The sequence below is a fragment of the Lissotriton vulgaris genome, chromosome 1_1, assembly GCF_964263255.1.
Source record: "Lissotriton vulgaris chromosome 1_1, aLisVul1.2, whole genome shotgun sequence".
Taxonomy (NCBI): Eukaryota; Metazoa; Chordata; class Amphibia; order Caudata; family Salamandridae; genus Lissotriton; species Lissotriton vulgaris.
In genome coordinates, this window is record NC_141685.1 from 672,682,179 (window position 1) to 672,708,662 (window position 26,484).

The 26,484-nt window shown below is 46.9% G+C and overlaps 1 protein-coding gene across 3 annotated transcripts in view; it reads right to left on the reverse strand.

Moving 5' to 3' along the window:
- The window catches only part of CDC14A (cell division cycle 14A), a 541,681-nt gene that overhangs the window by 463,639 nt on the left and 51,558 nt on the right, over nt 1-26,484 (reverse strand). For 2 of the 3 annotated variants that reach the window (XM_086954436.1, XM_086954453.1), the window contains exon 4: nt 7,118-7,159. The exons of the other annotated variant lie outside the window; for it this stretch is intronic. In XM_086954436.1, the coding sequence (XP_086810562.1) occupies nt 7,118-7,159 (42 nt within the window). The remainder of the gene's footprint in view (nt 1-7,117; nt 7,160-26,484) is intronic. 3 annotated transcript variants of the gene reach the window in all.

The following is a 26,484-nucleotide window of genomic DNA, read 5'->3' on the forward strand; positions in this document are numbered from 1 at the left end:
TAGTTAGATCAGTGTGTGTGCATTTTGCATCCATAAATAGGGAAACACATGTAATCTACACATACTGCTACCTATCACTGGGTTCACAAAATGCCTTCTTTTAACCCACTTTTACAACTGGATTTCCTAGCTGCAAATGCGGTGCACGTTTGTCAAGTTAAGTCTGCCCATGAATTGTAATCCTATTTTGAAAACATAGGGGGAGTTTATGCCCAAACTGCTTTTTGTCATCCGATCCCAAACACTGGTGCAATGTTGCTTTGTTGTTTCTCTGAATATTGGTATTATAATTGCATTTCAGTTTGCCTTACTGATGTATGTGATGCAAGTTGAAATATTTCATTTTTAATCTTCCCATCGAGGTTGTTTATGAGACATTGCGAACCCTGTGCTTCTGGGACCATTTCATGAAGAGCTTGCCCTTGAGGTGTCTAAAGGTGATACATATAACCATGAATTTTACTGAATTGATGCACGAAAAGCAGACAGAAGTTGGAAAGCGTGAGAAGAAATTGCTTCGCTGTATTTCAGACTTGTAATAAGTAAAGTTTATGCATTAACTCCGAGAATTTCGCAGTTAAACGTATGAACTTTAGACACCTCAAACACAAAACACTGGCCTGCAGCTTTGTGCTGAACCACAACAGCCTCTGGAGAAGTTTGAATTTCACTTTAAATTCGTAGACTGCTTCCAGTGTTTTAATGCCTCCAATTACACATTTCTGTTTTTTAATAGTGTACCCTTCTCTAGCTTGCCCTGCTTTGCACTTTCATATTCTGCTCAATCACAAACGCTAACCAGCATACATGTTTTTACAGGTACCTCTGCATGCTAGCATACAGTATTTTAGGCAAAAATGTTTAGATAAGAAACAAACATGACCTCTGGTAGGAGGACTGCTGGTTGGATGACTTAAGTAACGGAGTAGAGCTCTGAGGCAGGATCCAATAATGAGACTGTATCAGAGGGAGAGGATTAAAATCTGGAAGTGATTTTTCAGCTGATGAACTGATATCAGGTAAGGACCCCTCTTCAAAAGAGTCTGAAGAACAAGGCCATGCAGGGCAGCAATGCAGTCTTCAAATCCCTTCACAAGAACAATCTGTGTCACTGAGGTACAACAGGAGTGTAGCACAATCCTTAGTGCAGTGATCGGGCAATCCCCTAAAAGATTACAGCCTCTGATATTTACTTTTCCTGGAGATAGTAGATGTAAAGTCAACACTGCATATATATTGGCACTTGACTAATGTCATCTTTTTGTGAATGATGTACTCCTTGAGAAAATTGTGCAGCAAACAAATCTGCATGTCGAACAGTTTTTAATGGTACATGAAGACACTCATTCTAGAGCACACCGGTGGACTCCCTCCTCACTTGGGGAGTTAAAGAATGTTTAGATCCTTACACTGGTCATGGGAATATTGTTCAAACCCTATGTATAATCGTATTGGTCTTCTCCTACGATTCTCTACCAAGTTTCGAGAGGTTTACATTCCAGAATATAGCTGTTGGCGAGTCTTTGACCCTTTACAAAGGGCAAGCGCTGTTCAAGCAATGTATACCAAATATGAAACCTTGGTGTGGCATCAAGCTTTACATGCTGTGCAAGAGTTCCACCATTAACACATACAGCCTGAGAGGGTTTACTGAAAGGGTTTACACAAATTGTTATTTAGGTTGCCCTTCCATATTAGGAACTTGTGAAAAGATTCTGTGCGCTCTTGCTCAATCACTCTTTCATAAACGTTTAAGGCCAATTTTTATAAAGGTGTAGAGCTGTTCAATGAGCTGAATACATGTGTCACAGAGGCGTATGGGACAATTTAAAAACATCAAAAAAGATGCTCTCAGGTGCTAGTGTGTAAAAAGCTCTTAAACATTCAGTGCAGGTACAATAAACTGTTAGCTGTGAAATTCTGAGACAGATGAGAAGCATACTGCTCACATCAATGCGGTGGAGAAGTGTGGCTCACTGGTTAGAGGAGGCAGACCTGGAAGCAGAGGTCAGCCCAGGAACAGGGTTCAATTCCCGGCTCGGCGGGGTCTTGAGTCCTAAAGTGTCCATGGACTCGACAATTCTCGCTCCGGTGCCTACTCGATTCACAGGTTCACACTCTGCGACTCTGGGTAATAGGTTGCTTAATCTCCACAATGGCCCCTCGCGGCGGGATGCCTGGCTTTCACCTTGCGGATAACCTGCCGGGGTTATCTCACAGGGGAATACCAGGACGGGTTCCCTAAGCAAGCGCTTTGAAACTGCTTGGTGATTTGCGCTATATAAATTTCTGTACATTTGCAATGCATGATGAGGGTCACGGTTTGCAGAAGCACATACGCCCATCTGTATATTCTATTTTAACAAGTACATGGGTGCAGTTGACGAAGCAGACCAGCTGCTTCAACCACAGGATGCAAATTTTAAAATTTACACATGGTACAAGAAGTTGGCTAGCCACCGGATCTATGTGGTACCATACATTGAATGTGGTCTATTGTCAGATTACAACAGGAAGGCGGATATCCTTCCTTGACTGCGAGTTGACAGTTCTTGTTAGTCTACTCCCGAAGAAGTAAAAGCCTATACTTCACTTATTGTGGAGGACATTTCAAGGCTGCAGGATCGACACTTTGCAGGTTGCATTCCTGCAACAGAGGAGAGTCAGCTATATTGAAGCTTGTACTCGGCAAGGACTAAGTGGTAGACTCATTACTACGCTGTTCATGTCACCCATCAAAGCCGTGCCCTCCAATTTACTTCCCTTTATACCACACAAAGATACAATTCTGGACAACAGACTGAAATGGAGCAGTCAATTCAATAGTTAGTAAATGGCCAGGCAGGGATACAAACTTTCCATAGCAGGGGAGAGTGTTTCAGGGGGTTCCTCAGCACTTAAGGGGTTGAGCTTTCATAACTACAACAATAGAAGATCACTCTTTGGCAGCTGCATGTGGACAGAGGGCGAAATGAGGAACTAAACACGTTATATAAAAGTCAACATGTGAGGAGGAAAGTAAACATGGGAAGCAGACAAATTAAGGTATGTAAATTCACCACTGTAGCAAGTGTTAAGAAATATCTCATGGAGGAAATGTTCTGATTGTCTATTTAGAAGTTTTACACATTAAAAGGGACACTGAAAGTAAATACAAGAGGCTCAGGGTGAAGAAACCGGAGATGACTTACTTCTGCAGATATTGATTTGACAGACTTGGAGCAGAGAGTTGATAAAAATGAAGACTGTAAAACATGGGAGCAGTGCTATCCCGGAGATCAAAACTGAAATAAACATCGAGGGGAAAACGGACTACTGAGTTTTCCAGTATTCACTAAACTCGGTTGTCAAAATTCAATAGAAACATTTTGGCAGTGTCTCGGTGGATAAAAGAAATTACGCCATTTGAAAACAATAGTCAACTTGTCCAGGAAATATAGAGTCCTATCTAGGAGCAGGGGAACACTCCAACCTCTAGTGGGGTGAAAGGAATGGGGGGGGGGGGGGAGGTTCATAGGTGAGTGGGGACCAATTCTTAACACAAGAGTTTCAAGAGAGGGTGGAATATGAATTGGAGGTTTGGATCATCCTCCAGCCATCTAGCACCAAATATTTTCTAAATGTCTACAATAGAACTACTCGGAAATAAGACATGTATCTAAAACACACGCAGTTCAAAATCTGAAACTATTTTACTCTGTCAGTCCATCAAAAAGTTGTATTTCGGCTCTAAGCCCTAAAAGCAGGATCCATAAACAAATAAACACAAAAAGTTAAGAAAACAATCTTAAGAGTGAAATATTTAAAAGTAAATAAAAACATATGGAAGTCTGTCTCCTATATCATATGATACAACCTCCCTTCTATTTTAGTCAACTTCAACTAATAGAAGAACAGGGATTAACAATTCATAAGGTTTCATATCATAAAGTGTCTTATACCTGATCAACTTCCCTAGGAAATCCAACCCTTGGATAAAATAATACAGTACAGCATCTGAAAACACTCCATACTAATTCATGAAACACTAATGTCATTCGATGGGGAGGAAGTGCATAAACTTTGTAAAGTGACCCCAGATTCACTTGCCAGTGAGGCTGCCCTCTTATTCTGTCTAATATTAAAAATGCTTAACAAGAATCTACTTACCCCAATTGGACTACTTTCGTCATATCTCAGTATCCTAGCAGCCACCAAATGCTCTTTAATTTCCGGGTTCCAACATGGAGGAACAATCCATCTTTTCTTGCAATTATGGTAGAAATGACAGAACAGGACATGCTCAACAGTTTCTATAGGGGTCCCCACACAAAAGACATTGGGATCCCTGTTCTTTCTTGCTATTAGCCCATTTAGCTGTAAAATGGCCAAGTGGCAGATTTCCATACTGAAGCTGTATGCACAATCGCCTGGCTAGTGGCGGATGGATTTAATTCAGGAAACTCTCCATCTTGCAAGCGTCTTTAACAGCCAGAAAAGCTTCTATCGGGGAACTTCCACCCGGCTGGGAATGCAGTACGGAGTCCTTGAATTGCCAGTACTTAGTGTTACTAGGGTCTTAGAAATTGCCATTGCTGCACCAGGTGAACTCCACAGACTCAAGCTCTTTCCTGAAAAGTAGCTTTGATATACCTAAACCATGGGATGTCAGTTGAACTAGGTATGGACAGAATTTCCTCCAGGCTTTTGCGATATGAAGTGAGCTCTGGGTTGAACCAGACTCTTCTCCAATAGAGTAGGGGGTGCAGCACTACCTTGGTCTTGACAGGTCTTATGCCAAGGTCTAGCCTGAGCGAAAACAGGACAGTAATAACAGGAAGCCCAATCAACTGCCGCCTGAAGCAATTTACTACTGCTGAATGGAAAATTAAACGTAGTTTAGCTCCATAACATGCCATCCCTAAAGCTTGTGAATTGTAAATTTTAAAGGCCGACTGGATTAGGTGAAAGTGGGATTGTAATAACATCTTAATGATGCCTCCCGCCACTTGCTCTAATTTGAGTCTGCGATACTTAAGGTGCGAATGCCAGCTCAAGTACTCAGAGTCAAGCCCAAGTAATCAATGGTACATACTCGCTCAAGGGAGGTACATGCAAGCCTAGGATTTGCCCTATTTAGGTGCCCTGGGTTCAAGACCATATATTTTGTTTTATTTCAGCGAATCTCAAGACCTCTCTCTACAAAAAATAACAAAATCGATCCAACACACGCTGGAGGCCCATTGGAGGTTTTGAGAGCAATAGGGTATCATCTATGAACATAGGTGCGGGTAGGTTGGTCAGCTTGGGTGCATTGTTGTCACACAACTCAAGATAACCAACAAACCCTTTGATATACAACGATAATAATGTTGGGAAAGGATGCCTCCTTGCCTCACCCCTCTGTTCATTGCAATAGGATAAGTAAGCTCTCCTACGCCGCCACATCTCAACTGCGCATAGTTGTTGATATGGAGCCTCTCTAATATTAAACAAGTAACCAGGGATCCCCATTTCAGCAAGAACCCTCCGCAAGGTTTTTCTAGGGACTAGGTCAAAGGCCGAGCGAAGGTCAACAAAAAAAGACATAGTCCACCCATGCCCAAGGTAACAACTTTCCAATACAACAACAACTGGAGTATAAATACCTGGTCGATAGTACTGTAGGAATCCCTGAAACCAGCTTATAATGGGGTTAAGATCATCATTATGGGTCAATCACTCCTACAATCTAGCCAGGATTACTGTACTCAGTATATTTTTATTCCAAAGGATTGTAGAGAGGATTTTATGCATGGGTTACTCTGGACTAACATTCTGCTGCAAAGAATCTTTATATTTAAATGTTTTAAATTTATCGTCAGAGTGAGTCTGAGGACCCCTAAAGAATAACATGTTTTCACCATCTTTTGATCCGGAGTTCTGAGCCTTGCTGATCCAATTTCTGTTTTGAGTGGCCTCTCGTTTCCTTTGCATTGGGTTTGCCCACATTCATTAACAATATTCCAGGTATTTTTTAGATCTCAAAAACTATTTTAAGCAGCTTCTCTGAATACCACCAAGTCTCTTTTTTCTACAACTCTTCCATTAGACTGCTCCTTGCCATACTTAGTCGGACTACCCCAGAGAACCAATGTTTTTGGATTTACAAGAACTTAGTTGTGGTCAGAGTCCTGATTTGTCTATGCCTTGTATCATATGGTATCAGGTGGACATAAGAACGGATGCATTATATGGCATCAGGCGGACACAGAAACGGTGAAGAAGAGTCCTGCTTAAAAAGGACCTCAATGGTATGGCAAAGAGTAGAATACAAAAATGTATTGAATGCAAAAATGCAGGTGAATCAGAAAACACACTGTTACATTGCCTCTTCTCCCCGCACGTAATGCACAAACCATTTAGTGAAAGAGGTCAAAGCACTGAAACTTTCCAAATTTCCCTTAAGCAAATTTTTCACTAGCTGAAGCCACGTATTCGTAAATCCGGTAAAAATCTGCAATTTTACATTTAAAGTTATTTTTTCCTCCAGAAGGCTTTTCCTCTGCAGAAAAACCCTTACCACTAGACCGATATAACATGTGAGCTTGCTACCTACTTTTACTATTCTGAAAACGTGTTTTCCTGGGGTTGGTTTAAGTTCTTTGCACTTTTCCATAATTGTAGGATATAATCAGGTCAACATTTCTATAATAACCATTTTGGAGACAGGAGATTCATGCCTTACAGCTTCTTGTGCAAGTCCCACAATGAACGCACCCCAATTAATGGATCATGGCACAGACCGAATGCATGCAAGGTACCCAGAAAAATGTGCATTACACAAGCCATCGCTCCTCCAAACGGAAACACAAACAGTTGTGCGTGGTTACACTCTTTCTGGTGGTGCTGCTACAAGGACTTCAAGAGTGCAGATCACACAAGCGTGGGGTGATTCACCGCAGTGGCTAGGCATATGTAGGTCAAAGCATTTCATACAAGTTAGGGTAGCAAACACTGCAGTCTCGTTAGGTAAGGGTGCATTCCTGCTCAGTGACATGCTGACCACACCAACAGCCGAAGTGCAGCTCATCCCCATGGGAATCACTGCTCCAAACAAACAGGCCAGCATAACAAGCAGGACTTCCTGGCATATTACCTTCAATCTTCTTAGAACAAGATTTCTGAGGAAGTTCTTTTGCTGCACAAAATAAGACACGTTTCATATATTTATTTACCCATCATGATTGCAACATGCTATCAAAAGTAAAAAAAAAAAAGGCAAACTAAAGTAGAAATAAAAAATTAGAAAAATAAAAACTTTACCCATCTCCCACCACTCCCGCAAACAGCACTGCCTGGATTGAGCAGCCTTTCCTTTAAAAAGTTGGTCATGCAAACAAACTTCTATTAAAAGCCCTCGAGCAACAAAAAATATAGATTGCAATGGAACGATCAATGTTACACCCAGCCTGAAGTATTTACTTCCTTGACGATAGGATTATCTTTATGTACAGCTACAATAGGCTGCAGTACTTCGGAAAACAATTTGAAAGCCAAGCCGAAACTAAGACACGCCTCTTGTACTCTGCATTCTTGCGGTGCAGCTAGCGTCAAACATGTGGGGGGAAGCCCTGTGACTTTGGCAACGCCGTCACTAATCAGTACACAATGCTATTGTGTGTGGGGTGGAACTTGCCCATTCAGAGTGGAGTCTGCGATGTCAATGTACACCTGAATCATGTATTGTGGGGAGGAAGACACATTAAGTAAAAAGTGTACCAGAACAGTGTTACTTACATCAGCTGTAGAGCACATACTTCCGACTTCGTTACATTAATAGAAGTACACCATTACTGGCATTTTTTGACAAGTAGTGACTATGTTTTGATTTGGAAACATTAGGTGGCTCTAAAATGTATTTTGGTCCTTCCAGACAGTATTGGAAACATTCATTAAGAAAAGCAAGAGTAGGCCACTCAATGAGACACACACCAAACCATTCTTAAGAATGGCTTTTGCATCATGAGGCAGGAAAGAAACACAACTTGGGTACAGCAGTCATGTCTAATACATTCTGAGGGCCTAATTAAGACTTTGGCAGCCTTGAAGCAGGGCAGCCACGCCGCCGCCCCACTCCAAGACCGCCGAAGTCGTACGGATACCGCCCACCAGATTATGACTTTTTTTGTCTCTGGTGGGCAGCTCTTTGGCAGTCCCACAGCAGTGCCTATGAAAAAGGCACTGGAATAGGAGCATCAAAGGCAGTTCCTGCACTGCATGGACTGGTGCTGTCCATGCCATGCAGGAACAGGGGTGCATGCACACAGGAGGGTACAACATGTGTCCCACTGCATGCCGCCCATGGCCCTGAGGAAACAGGGGGCCTTATAGGGGCCCCCTTTATTTCATCTCTGCCACATTTTCATGGCGGGCTCACCGCCATGAAAACCGTGGCAGAGCGGCACTACTTAATATGCTTGGTGGAGCAGCAGCTGCACCGTTAAACATATTGCGGCCTCAAGACCACCAGGTTGTAACAGGGCAGTCGGACTGCTGGCACCGTGGCAACGGCGGTCCACAATCATAATTAGGCCCTAAGTGACCTACAGATGGCAGAGCGATTCTCAGACACTATCTTACTCCTTATAGTCTCAGGACGCCCTTTGGTCATCCCACTTCCTGTCCCTTGTTGCCTCAGAATTGTGGAGTCAGGGGTCCAGCAGGTACGCTAACAGGCTCAAAGGTCACGCAGGATTGACACAATCACACGACAGGACAACACGGGAAAGTGGATTTAAATTCCTTTCATTGATAACACATTGCAGGTTAATTTAACCATTATGAAAGCGTCCACAACATTTGCTAATGTATATGACTGAAGGAAATGGGCAGGTCTGACTGATGGCTTATTTGTCCCCAACCCCTCCATGCTGCCACGCAATGAGGTTCTCTCATTGTTGCCTGTTGGACAGGCCACACGAAGGGCCGCTCTCCCCCGGCCCAACCAGGCCTGAGTCCAGTCACGCAAGTACCACACACCACCATTGCACGTCCTCCGTCCCCTCAGGGACCCCTGCCCTCGAGCATGTGGACCTCGTGGGTCCGATCCACTGCCGGCCCACGCGCCCAGCCTGGGGCGCCATCTTGGACACTCCACCACGAGGCCGCCTGGCCCCCGGTCGACCTCAACCCTGGGCCTGGCCCGGCCTCAGACATTCCGGCACCACCCTCCACCCAGGAGGTGAGCGGGCTACTTGGCAAATCAATGGGAGAAAGAGGTGCCGATGGCTCTCCCCCGCCAAGTGCCGCTCGCCCATCGCCTCCCCGAGCGCTGGCTCCACCCCCCTGCTGGGTGTCTGGACTCCCTCATCCCGGACCTCCCGACCTCCAAGTGCGAGGGTCCGGACATCAAAGCACGCCAGCCCTATAACTGGGGCAGCTCCAGAGCAGGAAGGCAGTTGTATCTTGGAGTCGAGAGACGTAAAGAGGAACTCATCCTGGACGGACTACTGGCGCTGCCATAGCTCTGTCCTGTGCACCATCGTCCTGCCTGTTGGCGCTGCCACAGCCTTCGCAACCTTCAAATCCATCATCGTCGTCGGGACCTGCTGGCGTGGCCGCGGACCGTTGTAACCGTCATCTTCACCGGGACCTGCAGGCTCCGCCGCGGACCGTCGTCCTTCCTTCGTCCATCTCGGGACCTGCCTGGCTCCGCCGCGGCCCGATCATCTAGAACGCCGAGCTCGAGGATTGAGAGCTATTTTCCACTCATCGGTAACAAAGACTGTCCCGCTACCCCTTTCCTAAGCCAGAGACTAGAACCGAGGGGACCCCTGAGTCCAGACCTCCTTGTACCATACCATCGTAACCTAAGAAGTGCATATAAAGTCTCGTTAACCTTCAACCTTGTGTGGTGTCCGTCTGTGGGGGGGAAGTTACTTGTCTGTACAGTCGTTGGAGACGGCTCTCCCCGGAGACCTCTCCCCGTAATCTCGGCCGACCCTCCCGGTCCGTCTAACATTGGTGGCCAGCGGCGCGATTCGAATCACCGCATAACGTACAGAGAGTAGCTCACCCCACGACGAAATCGCAATGACAACTAAAGAAAGCGGATCAACCGAGAAGTTCCAAATGGAGAAACTAGAGGAGTACAGCCATCGGGAACTAAAACAATTCTGCATCGAACTGGGTATCGCTACCACCGGACTAAGCACCAAAGATGATTTCAAGCATGCCCTAGAATCTTGGGCGGAGACCGGGGCTGCCGGAACCCCCGATCAAAGCACCGCAGAAAAAACAACCACGGCCCCTGAAGGGCTAAGAACGGGTCTCTCGCAAGACGAGATCCAGGAAAGGGAAAGAACCCGGCTACACGAGCTGGAAATGGCCCGACTCAAGATGGACATTGAACTCAAGCTGGCCGAACAAAAAATCAACTTAGAGCACCTGCGTCTCCGGGAAGAAAGAGAAGAAAAACAGAGACAAAGGGAGCTCGAGGAAAAGAAACTGGCATACGAACACGAACGGAACCTAGCCGAGATCAACCTACGCAAGCAGAATAAAGAAGCAGGGGTGCCCGAGCGACCCCACACCTCAGGGGCCACAGAGAAAAAGGTACACATCCCCAAGGATGTCGTCCGAGAATATTTCCGAGAAGACGACATCCAGCAATGGTTTAAGGCCTATGAAATCGCTATGACTGCACACCGGATCGATAGAAGCGATTGGGGAGCCGGTCTATGGGGGAGATTCCTCAATGAGGGCCGCAATACCCTGCTACAACTCCCGGACCACCAGATGACCTCCTATGACCATATGAAAGCGGCCCTCCTCACCCGCTATGGCCTCACACCCGAGATGTACCGTCAGAGGTTCCGAGACTGCACCCGCATCCCGGGTACCACTTGGGTGGACTACGTAACCTACTTTAGCCGAGCCTTCGAGGGCTGGATCAGAGGAAGCAATGTCACGACCTACGAACAACTGTTCAACCTGATGGTATGGGAGCATCTGTCGAACAATTGCTTCATTGAACTCCGCCAGCACCTCCTCGACAGCAAGTTAACAGATCCCCGGCAGCTCGCAGCGGAAGCTGACCGGTGGGAAATCACCAGAGTGGGCCGGAATGGGTTCTACGAACAGAACCGGAATAACAATGGTCAGCACCGACCCAGAGGAGGAGGAGGGGGCCAAGGACGAGGAAGAGACAACGCTCCGGCCGCCCCCGCAACCAGCACCACCCCCCCGGCCAACCGGGGCAGCACCCCGGCGCGACCGGGGTACAGAGCCAATGTCACGTGTCACCGATGCCAACGAGTCGGCCACTACGCAAACGACCCGAACTGCCCACAGTACCAGAGCCCAAGACCCCGCCAAGTGGCCGCCGCGGCCCTAGGGGAAGAACAGATCTCCGAGGAGCAGGAAGAATACGAACAAGAGCATCAAGAGTGGGAGCCAGCCGCCATGACTCTGGCATGCTTAGGGGGGAAAGACATGGTCCCGCGGGTCCCCCTACCCGCTAACACCCAGAAGTACAGCCAATGGGTGAGCATCAATGGGCGCCGGGCCGAAGCCCTTCGTGACACCGGGGCCAGCGTAACAGCCGTCCGCTGTCACCTGGTGGCCCCAGATCAGTATTTACCGAACATTCTCTGCCCTGTACGATCAGCCGATAACTCGGAAAGTTTGTGCCGGATGGCCTGCGTCCCTTTCGAATGGGGAGGGGTCTCCGGCATGTTGAAAGTAACAGTCCGACGCGACGCCCCCGTAGACTGCCTCCTTGGAAATGACCTTGAAAGCTCTCCGTGGGCAGCCGTGGAGCGAAAAGAACACCTGGGGATGTTGGGCGTCCCAGACTGGGCGTGCGTCACCACCCGGTCCATGGCCGCCCGTGCCAACCACCGCCCAGAAGAAACCGAATGGCCGGCGCCACCGCCTCCGGTCGCCCCAGCCGAAACCACCGACCCTGACATCCCCTCCGAACCAGCTCAACCCTCCGACCACGCTAACCTCGACCAGTGGCCTCAAGAGGGGGGGCCCACGCAAGAACAATTTCGCCAAGAACAGAAGACCTGTCCCTCCCTCGAGGGACTCCGCCAGCAAGCGCTCGCCCAAAGCGCAGGGGATACCTCCGGAACTCATTGGGTCTACTGGGACAATGACCTGCTGTACAGCGAGCAAAGAATCGCCGAGCTGGGGGCCAACAGAGTATTAGTGGTGCCCCTCCGCTTTAGAGACTTTCTGCTAAACCTGGCCCACGATGTCCCCCTGGCAGGGCACCTGGGACAAGATAAAACTTACAGTCGCCTAGTGACCCACTTCTTCTGGCCCAAAATGAGGAACGATGTGCACCAGCATTGCCGATCTTGCCCCACGTGCCAAGCCAGTGGAAAGAGCGGCCGCAAACTAAAGGCCCCCCTGCAACCTTTCCCTGTGGTCTCTACCCCATTTGAGAGGGTCGGAATAGACATTGTGGGGCCCCTGGACCCGCGCACAAAACAAGGCCATCGATTCATCTTGGTACTAGTGGACCACGCCACCCGCTATCCTGAGGCTGTTCCTCTGCGGACTGTGACAGCCCCGGTAGTCGGCCGGGCTCTGATGGGGATCTTCTCCCGTGTGGGCTTCCCCCGAGAAGTCGTCAGCGACGGAGGCACGAACTTTATCTCTAAATACATGAAATCCCTCTGGCAGCAGTGCGGGGTCACCTACCGATTCACGACCCCCTATCACCCTCAAGGGAACGGACTTGTTGAGCGGTTCAACCGCACGCTAAAGGGAATGATCGGGGGGTTGGAAGAGCCCCTCCGTCGCCAGTGGGATGTGCTACTGCCGTGCCTCCTCTTCGCCTACCGAGAGGTCCCTCAGAAATCCCTAGGCTTCAGCCCATTTGAACTGCTATATGGACACCCAGTGCGGGGGCCGCTCAGCCTAGTCAAAGAGGGCTGGGAGATGCCTCCGTTAAAGAACCCTCCAGATGTCTTCCGGTACCTCCTCACCCTCCGCAACCAGACCCGGCGGTTCAGAGAACTAGCGAAAGCCAACCTAGAGGCCAGTCAAGAGGACATGAAAAAATGGTATGACCAGAATGCCTCATCCATTGAATTCGAACCTGGCCAACAGGTATGGGTAATGTCCCCTACGGAGCCATGCGCTCTACAAGACAAATGGACAGGGCCCTTCAAAGTAATCGAGCGCAAGGGTCCTGCCACCTATCTCATCGACATGGAATCCTCCCGGAACCCCCTCCGGGTCCTCCACGCTAACAGACTAAAGCCCCACTTTGTACGAACAGAGCTCAGCCTCCTGATGGCCACAGACAGTGGGGTTGAAGAAGACTCCGAGCCTCTCCCTGACCTCCTACGGACTCAGGAGCAAGACGGCTCCGTGGATGGGGTCCGACTCTCGGAGACCCTCACCAGAGAACAACGCCAAGAGTGTCAAGCCCTCCTGTCACAGTTCGCCGGCCTGTTCTCCCTCACCCCAGGTGTCACTTCCTGGTGTGTGCACGACGTGGACACCGGGGACAGCCCCCCTATCCGCCACCGGGCCTACCGCGTGCCAGATCGGGTACGGGCCTGCATCCAGGCCGAAGTAGCCAAGATGCTCACGCTCGGGGTCATCGAGCCCTCAGACAGTCCCTGGGCCAGCCCTGTAGTCCTGGTCCCCAAAGCAGCCGCTCCCGGCACCACACCAGAACTCCGGTTCTGCGTCGACTACCGGGGCTTGAATGCGGTCACCAGAACGGACGCACATCCCATCCCCCGGGCAGATGAACTGGTCGACCGAATGGGAGCTGCCCGCTACCTCAGCATCTTCGACCTGACCGCAGGCTATTGGCAGATCGGCCTCACACCCCGAGCGCAAGAACGTTCTGCCTTCTCCACCCCCGATGGCCATTACCATTTCACGGTCATGCCCTTCGGCATGAAGAATGCCCCAGCAACATTCCAACGGCTCGTCAATCAGGTCCTGGCGGGGCTCGAAGGATTCAGCGCCGCCTACCTAGACGACATCGCTGTATACAGCCACCATTGGGACGAGCACCTCCACCACCTCCGAGCAGTGCTGCAAGCCCTTCAGCGAGCGGGCCTCACGATCAAGGCCAGCAAGTGTCAAATTGGACAAGGGTCGGTGACCTACCTCGGACACCAGGTGGGAAGCGGCCTAGTGGCTCCTCTACAGCTGAAAATTGCCGCCATCCAGGACTGGCAGCCCCCCATCACCCAAACCGAGGTACGAGCCTTCCTGGGCCTCACGGGCTATTACCGAAGGTTCGTGAAAGACTATGGTACCATAGTGGGGCCCCTCACAGAACTCACGTCAAAGAATCAGCCCAAGAAAGTGAACTGGACCCCAGAGTGTCAAACGGCATTCGAACAGTTGAAAGCCGCCATGTGTTCCGCTCCTGTGCTCCAGGCCCCAGACTACAGCCGGGAGTTCGTCGTCCAGACGGACGCCTCCGACCAGGGCATTGGGGCAGTCCTGTCTCAAGTGAACACCGAAGGCCTTGACCAACCGGTGGCCTTCATCAGCCGGAGACTCCTACCACGGGAGCAACGCTGGAGCACCATAGAGAGGGAAGCCTTCGCTGTGGTATGGGCCCTCAAGAAGCTCCGGCCCTACCTTTTTGGCACCCACTTTCGGGTGCAGACCGACCACCGACCCCTGCAGTGGCTGATGCATATGCGGGGGGAAAACCCAAAGTTGCTACGCTGGTCCATCTCCTTGCAAGGTATGGACTTCACAGTCGAACACCGGCCTGGGCCAGATCACGCCAACGCGGATGGCCTGTCCCGGTTTTTCCGCCTCGACGAGGAGAGTCCCCAAGAGGATGGGTAACTCTCCCCGCCTTCAGCTGGGGGGGACGCATGTTGGACAGGCCACACGAAGGGCCGCTCTCCCCCGGCCCAACCAGGCCTGAGTCCAGTCACGCAAGTACCACACACCACCATTGCACGTCCTCCGTCCCCTCAGGGACCCCTGCCCTCGAGCATGTGGACCTCGTGGGTCCGATCCACTGCCGGCCCACGCGCCCAGCCTGGGGCGCCATCTTGGACACTCCACCACGAGGCCGCCTGGCCCCCGGTCGACCTCAACCCTGGGCCTGGCCCGGCCTCAGACATTCCGGCACCACCCTCCACCCAGGAGGTGAGCGGGCTACTTGGCAAATCAATGGGAGAAAGAGGTGCCGATGGCTCTCCCCCGCCAAGTGCCGCTCGCCCATCGCCTCCCCGAGCGCTGGCTCCACCCCCCTGCTGGGTGTCTGGACTCCCTCATCCCGGACCTCCCGACCTCCAAGTGCGAGGGTCCGGACATCAAAGCACGCCAGCCCTATAACTGGGGCAGCTCCAGAGCAGGAAGGCAGTTGTATCTTGGAGTCGAGAGACGTAAAGAGGAACTCATCCTGGACGGACTACTGGCGCTGCCATAGCTCTGTCCTGTGCACCATCGTCCTGCCTGTTGGCGCTGCCACAGCCTTCGCAACCTTCAAATCCATCATCGTCGTCGGGACCTGCTGGCGTGGCCGCGGACCGTTGTAACCGTCATCTTCACCGGGACCTGCAGGCTCCGCCGCGGACCGTCGTCCTTCCTTCGTCCATCTCGGGACCTGCCTGGCTCCGCCGCGGCCCGATCATCTAGAACGCCGAGCTCGAGGATTGAGAGCTATTTTCCACTCATCGGTAACAAAGACTGTCCCGCTACCCCTTTCCTAAGCCAGAGACTAGAACCGAGGGGACCCCTGAGTCCAGACCTCCTTGTACCATACCATCGTAACCTAAGAAGTGCATATAAAGTCTCGTTAACCTTCAACCTTGTGTGGTGTCCGTCTGTGGGGGGGAAGTTACTTGTCTGTACAGTCGTTGGAGACGGCTCTCCCCGGAGACCTCTCCCCGTAATCTCGGCCGACCCTCCCGGTCCGTCTAACATTGCCCCTCCCACTTCAGCACTCAATGTCCCAGCCATTACCTCTCAATGTCGCTGATGGGGCCTAGTGGTGTCATTTACTTCATTGAGAGCTTTGTACAAACTTCCATGTGCCCAGGGCAAAGAAGAGAGCGAATACTCTAAGAATCCGTCCTTAGAAAGGCCTGGCAGAACTCACCCTGCTAAAACAGAGACTGGCTGCACCTTCCTGAAGAAAGAGCTCTTTCACCTGTGCAGCAATCCTCTGGACCAAGGCAGTAAAAGGATATCAGTAGAAACTTGAGTCGGTGAGTTATGTGAATCCCGAAAGCATGAATAGAGCGCCTTAATTCAGCTATTGTACAAGCTTTTCTTCTTTGCAAGCCAAAATAAAACCGAAGATACATTTGGCAACACAATAGCCCTTTGTAAAGGCAGCCAAAAACATACCGAACCTGCATGCAATCTACCTTCAAAGTTGTTTCAGATACTTCTCAGTCAAAAAAGAACGATAAATGCACTGTGAATACCCCACAGACTGGTAAAATGAACATCATTTAGTGATAAAAGCTCATGTGCCCACTGCGATGCGAGCACTTTATTTAATTTGGGCATTTTTAGAGAAAGTGCCAAGCAAGGTTTGTGGACCAGAACACCTCAACAACCCCTCCCGACCTTCTGCCGGCCCACCAGACACCAGCGGTCTGCCACCCTTGCCACCATCCATCGCACCCAAACCGGAAGTCACTCCATCTCCCACCTCGCAGCCAAAGCCTGGAACGACCTCCCCATTCACCTCCTAACATCACCATCCCTCGCTGAGTTCGGGGGCTGACTCAAGACCTGGCTGTTCGAATAGACCCTCCTCATGCTAGCGCCTGGATACGCATCTGGGTGATAAGCGCGCTCAACAAAAAAATGATTTACATCTATTGTATTAGCAAATTGGCGACGGTGCTAGAAACTGGTGTAATGATATCTCAAACCATTTACTAATCCTCTAGGCCAGTGTTTCCCAAACTGTGGGTAGCAACTCACTGGCAGGTGGTGAGCTGATTTTTGGTTGGTGACAAAAATCAGAGCAATAAATAGGCTTTAAATTCGGTGTTTAACTTCTCAAATCAGTGATTCAAAGACCGAGAACAAATGTCAGGCTGCATTATTCTTGTAGTTTATCTAACTGCAAAGTGGGAGGAATTTTAAAAATGAATTATGTGACAATGTAGGATTTTGCCTTTTGCAGTAAACATAATGTAAATACCTGTAAATTAACTGAATGCATCCAGCAGTGACGGAAGCAAATTGAATTACTTATTTTGTAATTCTCAAGTGTGCTTGAAACAGATTTTAATAGCATCAAAGCAAATCAAGACACTTACTTGGTAATATATGAGAAAGTCAAAGAAACTCGATTCCACACATTTGTGTGCTGTACAGTTTTGTCCGTGAACTTTGCAAATATAGTGGCCATTTCAATGGAAAATGTGCTGTCTGTAAATGATAATGCGCTACCACATGATGCTTTAGCTGCATTTAAAAATCAGCCCGCTTCATTTCCATACAAGGTAGGTGGGTCGCGTTACTTTGTTCTTCTAAAAGTAGGTCGTGATTGTAAAATGTTTGGTAACCTCTGCTCCAGGCTAAAAGACAATCGAAATTCACACAGTCTAGACTAGAGTAGAGTAAACGAAATGAGTGAACTTCTACTGAAAGATGACAGTAGTCCTTTAACCCAAACCCGAGCAAGGGGAAAGCAGCAACGCATCTCCGTTGTTATTATGAAACAATAACGTTCTTCCAGGATAACAGCACGTCCTCGACACATTCACTATGAGAGCGGACAGGAAGAAATGGAAACAATGAACAGTCTGCTTGTGTGTGATCAAGCAATTCAAGACAGAATTTGGAAACCGTTTGCATTCCTTTCGTTTTTGCAAACCTTACACACCCACCTTCCAAAGCAGAAACACAACAGGGAAACCTTTGGTAGGCTGAGGCTAATGGGCCTGCTGAATCTACCTAGGGATACTCCTGACCCTATTTTGCTATGATAGCAGGCCTAAGGGAATGTCAGATATTTATCATCTTACTCTAGGCACTTAGAGGAAGTTATTGCTGCTGCAGATAAATAATGCTTAAAGCAATACGCTCTTTAGAACTTCCTATAAAACCTATGCTTTTATACCACATATAGTTGGAAAGCGTGTTGTCCATTAATTGTTCAGCCCACTATGAAACACAAAAACATTAGCAGCGGGAGCGCCTAAATACAATCCTGAAGAGGACCCAGGTTCAGCTAGGTTTGACATATTACTTCAGGTCACTACCTTAGCAGTCCTAGGTTTTGACACAGTGGTAGTCCAGGATTCATCTTGGAGACCTGGGCTGGAAACGCACCTGCACAAGAAGGATTTCAAGAACAGAGCACCATGGCATGGCATTACAGACTTGAAAAACTCTGATACTACAACGCATTTGGGTTTGAGAATTATTGGAGTTAAGTAGTTCTAAAAAGAAATAAAGCAGAGGCATCAATGTTTAGTTCACCTCCCAGTGGAAACCTGTTCAATTTTTCGAAAACCAGAAAGTGGGAAGGTGGGGGCTATTCAGTACGCCCACTAATACTCAGTACCCAGGTCACCCAATCGCATAAGTACCCTTCATGTTGGCCCTACGCTCGAAGGGACCTTCAACCAATCCTTGAGTTCCACATGCCCACTCGGATGACTGACAACTGCAAGAAGCTAGAGGTCTGTGCAACAGGAGTTTGAGAGGAATGTCACAACACTACAGACGTTTTGGGGGTTTCTATGACAATAGGGTGGAAGGCACAGACTGCTCTTCTATGAGCATCCTTCCTAGAACTTCCTCCGAATGGGTGTAGAAAGAGGTCAGTTTCGGTACTGACCCTCGTTTCTCCCAGACCCAAAGAAAATTTGCTATTGCTATATTTTGTGTATGACAAGTGTTTGGGGACCACGTTGCTATTCCCTTTCTGGTGTGCTCGGCAAATGTGCGTTGAAGCATTTATCACAAGACTGCGTGATAATTTCCTGAGCTGATCATCCTTCCATCTTAGCTGGCCATCAAGTTGTGAAAGTCCGCCCCTCGGTGGGGCACAAGCACTCGTCCATAAATCCATTTCTATTTTGGGTTGAAAACTGTAGAAGACCTCAAGTAGGCGTTGCTCACATGCCAAACCACCCAACTGCAAGAAACTCAGATCACCTAGACCTCTGCAGAGCAGAGACGGCGGGTGGGGTTCTCAGTTTACCTCATCCCCTTCAGCAAAAAAAAAATATTGTGCCCAGTTAAAAAAAAAACAAAAAAAAAAAAAAACACTTCTTGCTATATTTTGTTAGCAAAGAACTCTAATTCTCGGATTTCACAGAATTTCTGTTACCATAATAACACAAACTGCATCAGCTCCATTCCTGGTAAATGTCTGTCCTTTTATCGGGTGCGCCACTCCCCCCTGCATGTGTATGATATTCGCAACATCCAGAAGTGAGCAGGAACACCGCGCAGCTGTTTATTTTTTTTTTTTTTTTGGGGGGGGGGGTAACAAATTTAGGGAGTATTTGAAAAAAGAATAATCAAGTAGGGGTGACCGAAGCTGTGAGGGCTCGGATTGGCAACAATAACTTCATTATGGGCATTACTTCCCTGACAGCGTTAGTTAAGGTGTTTGAATAAGCTATGATGCCTGGATAAAAAAAAAAAAAAAAATTCTAAAACGAATTCGCGGCATGTAGAGACCACCAAGAAAACATTAATGAGGAGCCAGAATGTGATCCAGGAACGGAGGTGAGCGGAGTGACAGCAGGACCACAGCAGATATGGAGTCAGGAGTTGGGGGGGAGGCAGAGGGGGGGGGGGGGGGAAGAGGAGGAGAGAAGAAAACTGGGAGGGTGGAGAGGACAGCGAGGTATGAAGAGAGAGAGGGGATGTGAAGGTGGGGTTGAAAGGGGGGGGGGGAGTAGAAAAACGAATAGGGGAGAGGATTGTGAGAAAGGTGTAGTGAGAGAAGAGGGAATTGTGAGGGGTGAGTAGAAAGGGCAGGGGAGGTGAGCGAATAGAGGGAGCGATGTGTGGTGTGGGTTTGGTACCGAATAAAAGGCATTGTGTGAGTGAAAAGTGGTCTGATGAAGGGGCATGAGGGAAAGTGGCAGAGCATGGAAAAGAGGAGTGCCAACAAAACATGCTTTGAGTAAACGGACACCCGTAGGTTACAAGAAAAATCAATTGCTTCATTTATAGATTTTAAAAAAATGTTCTGCGCTTTCACAGCATATTACAGAAAAGGAAGTGTTTCACAAGTATTTCAAAACTTGTGTTAACAGATGGCCAATTGCTCGTTTTTGACAGGTTGTGTGCCTGCACTCTGCTGGAGAAATAGGAACGAAAAAAAGAAAATATAGCGAACTAAAAGCCAAGTATGCATAAAAAATTAGACCATACGTTGAATTCAATAGATTGCCCGTGTACTTTGTTAAAATACTATAACCACAAGTTAAACAGAATCACAACTGTACCTCCAGCAAAAAGTCGGTGTATACAGTATAAAATACTCCTTCCCTTTCTATATGAAGTGCAACAAAAGTATAGACATTGATTTAGAATCTTAGCAACACTAAGACTGTAGAATTAGCTGGGGCACTACTGGATAAGTTGAATATTTTAATTACAGATGCTAGGGTGCTGCCTCTACGAGAATGTTATTTTTTTTTAAAAAGGACGTCAACGGTGCACAGAACAATGGCGGGAACCATCATAGTAAGTTCTTACATGAGGAGTGGCTCCTTGGCATTTTCTAGACTACTCCAAAGACTTTGACGGTATTCATAGGGCTTCGCGCAATGGGTGGTCCCTCCTAGAGAACTGATCATAAATGAGGACTTCGCACAGACCACAAAGTGTGGCATAAAAGCAATTAGGTGCATCTCGTGAGCGGAGCATATGTGGCTCCCGGAGTACACTCCAGTAGGCTTGCGATATGGATTAGGCACGATGTTGGTCAATGCTGAATGGACTTCCCTACTATATACTTCTCAAATACTTAGTCATGTATTTTTCGGGAAGCCGTCGAAGAATAAAAAGTGGTTCTTGAAGGGTCAGCAGTGGACTAGCATGACTAACTACAAACCGACAGATATTATGATTAACAATAATTACGTTGGGATCCATACTTCACCAAGTAACAGAGTAGCATATTAAGGGGGGGGGGGCGCGTTAATACTGAGGTTACTCACCTACACTAATAATAAAAGCATGTCCCGTGAAACTGGTCCCCATAATCACAAATGTTGACAATTTGGTTACCATCCATAGATGAAAAGGAGGGTTGGAAGATATTCTGGAAAGACGTTCCCCCACAAGGCAGCTAATGGGTAGGGGATTCACTTGGAAATTGACATTGGATCCGGGCTGAGAATGCAGTCATCAAAGTTACTGGTTTGTTCAGTTAGGGCCAGAACAGCAAAATAGAATGCCCTGTCCAGACTGGTCCGGGAGGAACCCATAAGGCAGCATTATTGAGCTGTGAAATAATTATACCAACTTCTGTATTCAGTTGCACGAATCAGCTAAGGAAGCCTATAATGAACCAATTTGAACTCGTAGATCCTGTGAAACATATGCAGAGACTGCCACATAGCAAACTTCTTCCAGGTTACGGGGGGCTGCTAGAGATCTGAAAATTAAGAACCACTTCACAACATTCTTGGCAATGTCAAAAGATCGAATTAAATGAATGTCTGGCTCGATATGCTACTTGCAAAAGAATTATGTGTTAATGAATCAGGCCAAGATTTCTCAAACGGTGCTCATTTGAAAGCTGTTAAATCAGCTCCTCGCATCATCTCAGTTGCTAGCAAGAATAGGTAAAGTGTACAAGTAGCTAATGAACTACAAAATGCTGAAGGGATTGCATATGTTTGTAACTATGTTAACGTTGCTTACGTTTTTTTATTACTTTTATTATACTACATATCTTGACATGCTTCAAGTAAAATGACCATTAAACTGTTGCAATAAAAATATTCGCACTTCTAACAATATCCCCTTGGTGATCTTCCAGAGCAACAACTGCTCATCACCTCATTCTTCATATTACAACGCCCTATTTTCAGATATTTGTGGCGGGTAAAATAGCTCAAATCCAAAAAGGTCACAATAGTAAATTTGATTAAGGAAAGAAAATATATAGCACGGAGGCATCTACGGGCAAGAACCACAATCTGTTCAGCATACACTGTACAAGACAATCTCCAACTAAAAACGTACACAGATGGAATTTTATACCGGCTTAACCAAGGCTGTTGTATGGTAATCAACTCCATGTTCGATAAAGTAAAGACAAATGGGACGTATTGCACACTCATCACAAAGGCACTCTGGGGCATGTACAATCAATCCAGGATTTGTGAAGCGCAGCAAATCACCTGTGAGGGTCCCAAGGCGCTGAATTGTAGGCACAGGGAGATTAGGTGATTTGCCCAGAATCCCAGGATATTGATGCAGAGACTCGAACCTGGTTCGCATCGGCTTCGAAGTCGGCAGCTCAGGCCACACCATGGAATACCTGGGGAAGGTGCTTTAGCCGTCTCAAAGGATAAGACACCGAAAAGGCATAGTTGGATGCAGGAGAAGAGGCCAGTCAGATCGAACAAGGAGTGGGTGTCAATTAAAACATTTCTAACCCAGCTCCAGCTTTAAATTCTATGCAGGCTCCGCGGAAGGAGCTCATTAAAAAACAGAAATCGGGAAAATCTGTATACAATGCCTAAAGTGGACAACTGGTTTGATTTTAATGTCCTAATACTGAAATCTAGAGGCCAAATGAGCTGCGCAAAGATGTACGTTATCAGCTAAACTGCGGAAGATGATGTGGAAAACCTTGCATGTAATGGTAACATGGAGCTGAATATGCAGAGAAAGGAAAGAATATAATTTTTTTAATGCAAACTTGTAAATACACCTGCCAAACTCTGTCCCCTGCATTCAAGTTGGGATATCCAATTGGGAAAGTTCAAAATTTATAATAATCTCATGTTCCAGTCCTGGTCCACAAACGCCCCCCAAAAAACTGAAATGAGTGCCTAATATTTTGGAGACTTCATTAACATCATACATACTGGTGCAAAATGTGCTTTACATGGCCATGCATCCGATATGCTCCAGAGCGACAAAGGCAAATGCGTTTCATCGGAAAGGCAGAAATTTAAACAAGTCCAAACACACTTTGCCCAACCCACTGAGGGTCGAAAAAAAGTTCGTTATTCTGATTGACGGCTATATTTAGGAATTGGGAGAACATAGGACTTAATATTTTCTTTTAAAGGATGTACTTCATTTTTCTAGAATGAGGTTTTTCATCTATTTCTGTGACTGCTTCTTTCTCCTTTTTGAATGGGGCACAAAGTATGCTGCGTTTTCAAGACGTTTATGAACACTGAGCAACCAGTAATTCGAGTAGTATGTTCCTAAAGTCCCTCTTCCACATCCTTACTTTTTAACAACAAGTGGAATCATCCTAGTGAAAAATGCATTCTATTGCGCTAAAAAAGAAATAAAACAAGCATTTGCAATGCAATAAGTCTAGCATTTGCGAGGGTTTCAGCTATTGGTATGGTAAATGACAATGCCTTTTATTTATGTGTTAAGAAAACCTGAAAGGTGCGTGTTTAATCACTGCTTGCAGGTTTTTAAAACTGAAATAAAAGACATTGTCATTTACAATGCCAACAACACAAACTCTCACAAATGTGAGACCAATTGTACTTCAAATGCTTGTTTTTAGACTCCTATGGTTTGGTTGGTTGGTTGGTTGGTGTATTCAAAGCGTATGTGGTGAAAATGAACCTCCATTGCCTCCCTCAATAACCCCCACCATTGTGTTATGCAGATTCTACCAGTGACCATGTTGTGTGCCCCACCACTGTGAGTCAGAGGAACTGGTAAGGATTTGCAGGGAAACCAAAGCCATCAGCTCCGATGTGTCATTGCTCTATGGTAAAGTGCTACAGCCTTAAAGCACAGATGGGGGTTTGATTCAGCATTTTTTCTTTTTCGCCATTTTGAAGTTTGATTCTGAACATTAATGTCCTTCTGAATACAGAGAGTGGGTTTGCTTACTTTGACCTGCACATCTTATTGGCTTTCTAAGTCTATGAGAGAATCCTTATACTCACAGTTTATATTGTAGGAGGTGCTCTTCACAGAGTGTTATAACACCCACCCACTAGGGTGTCAATCAGTCTATGGATCTAAAAGATCCTGACCCAATATTATAACTACTACACCTGAGCATACCCAATCATTATTTCTTTAATCCAATCAATATATATGTTCAATAGAAATGTGATAAAAAGAGTCTTTTCATAATATGGTCCAATATCCCAAAATTCGACTTCAAAGAAGTGTTCCAATCACACTCTTCAATCAGATCTTGTGTACTTTATTTGAGTCAAGTATAAGTTGGCACAGCAGCAGCAGACGAGTGTTTCGCCCACAGGGCTTTTTAAAGGCTCCAATCCAGTATGATCATTCAGGACAATACTTTTTGGGTTGTGGCTGCCATAGTGGGATTCAATAATTCACTTCGAACCTTTATTTCCTCAACGGTACTCTTTCCCATATGGACACGAAAGTACATCAATTAAGTTTAGGCAGCCTCAAATGACCTTAGGTCGTCTCAATAAATCCAATACTCCAGCGGATCTTGATAAATCCTGGATTCTGTAGATGACAAAACGTCTTCTTAAGCACGTTTCGTCCTTTTACGGTCTCATTGTAAACGCGGATCAAATCCGTGTTTACAATGAGACGCGTAATGGGAAGAAACAATGACACATCAGCGCATGCAAGAACAAGCACTGACAAGTGCGGACGACAGCGTAAAGTAAAGAATTAAAAAGAAAATAATTCTCCCACACAACAGCTGCAGAACCAAAGCCTAGAGAAACTGTACTTTAACATGCGCCTCACACTTGAACGGAAGTGATGTACCCGCAAGGCCACGAATTAGGAGGCAGCAAAGAAGAACAGTGGAGTGAACCAATGGTAAGTAGCCGGCGGAAAAAAAGTTGTATTATTGATAACCGCAGGTCTTGCAGCCAGCGCATGTGCACTGTAGCACAACCTAAAAATATTTCCTCCCTGGTTGCAGGAAAGACCCATAAATTAACTCTTCACCCACAACAAATGGAGTCTCTTTCAAAAGGGAAGCCCGACCACAAACCAGATGACATGACTTCCCTTCTTAATCCAGGCAATACACAGACCTTTGAGTTCCACCTTCACTCAGCCCTTGATGTAGCAGCATTTCCCTTAAGGTGCATGGGTGGTGGGGTAGAGGTTCAATTGACCAGATTCTAGCCCATTCCAGTGAAGTAAACAAAAAAGTGATGGAGGGAATGTGCGAGTTAATCCCAGCCACTGGTTTGCTGAGCAGAATCACAGTCCATCCTTTTTTGTCCTCCCAAGCCACCTCAAATCAGACCCAACCCAGCTAGTCTTGGTCCTGCTCCAATAGAAACCGTTCACCTGAAACTGCCAAGCCAGGTCTGGTCTTAACTGGAACACAAGCAACTTAAGACTGCTTTCAATCCAATTGGACCTCAACTGAAGCCACGGCGTGCTGGTTGAACATGGAATTCTCAGAAACTATGGTGAATTGATTTCTTTCAAAATTGCATACAATGCTTGGAAGTAGAAGGACCTGTGCCGACAAATTAAAATGCACGTTTTCCACTGAAAGACCTTGCAGAAGAAATATCTTGGCTTTGACTACCCTAACAAAGTCTGAGCCTCAAAATGTTATAGCCGCGATGGAAGAAGACACAGCTGGTATTTAGGCAGGCTAAAAAAGAGCCCATCTCTCAGTTCATCAGAAAAAGGACAAAGGGGGCCACTGCATCGATACTTTACGAATTTAAAAGATAAATTAGGGATCTTTTCTGCAACCATCAACTATGAAAAGCCAGTCTTGCCTAGTGTTGAGATGAAGGACTTCTTGGAAAATGCCACGTTCAAAAGGAGCCCCAACTGTCAAACCTGCTGAGCTTGGGTCAGGCAGTGGGACAAGCAAGCTAGCCAAGTGTCCATAAATGGACTTAAAGGACAACTAACAAGTCTGTTTTGGCGCAGCTAAACTTCAACTTGTTTAATTGCAACCAGATATTTTCAGTTTGCTTGCAGATAACAGAGGAAGAAGAGGAATGACTGACCGTGACTGTCATAATAATCCTCGACCTACAGGCCATGACAAAGTCAAAAACAAAATTGCAATTAGAGAAAAGAATCTAAAAGAAGGGAATATGATATTGGTGACTGCAAAGATCACATCATCAAACCTGTCTTTTAACCAACCATCTAATGCAAATGTCCTTTAACCCCTGCACTGGACTGACCGCCTTGCAATCCCCATCTTCTTGCACAGCATCAGAAACATCCAACATTCAGCCTAAAAAGATAATGAAAAAACTTCAGATCCTTCAAGGGCTTTTCCACTGAGAACCTAAAGTTAAAACTTAACTGAAGTCTCAAATGAGATTCAACAGCAGTAACTTTCAGTAGCTCTTCTTTTATCTATCCAACTAACACCAGTCAGTTAAC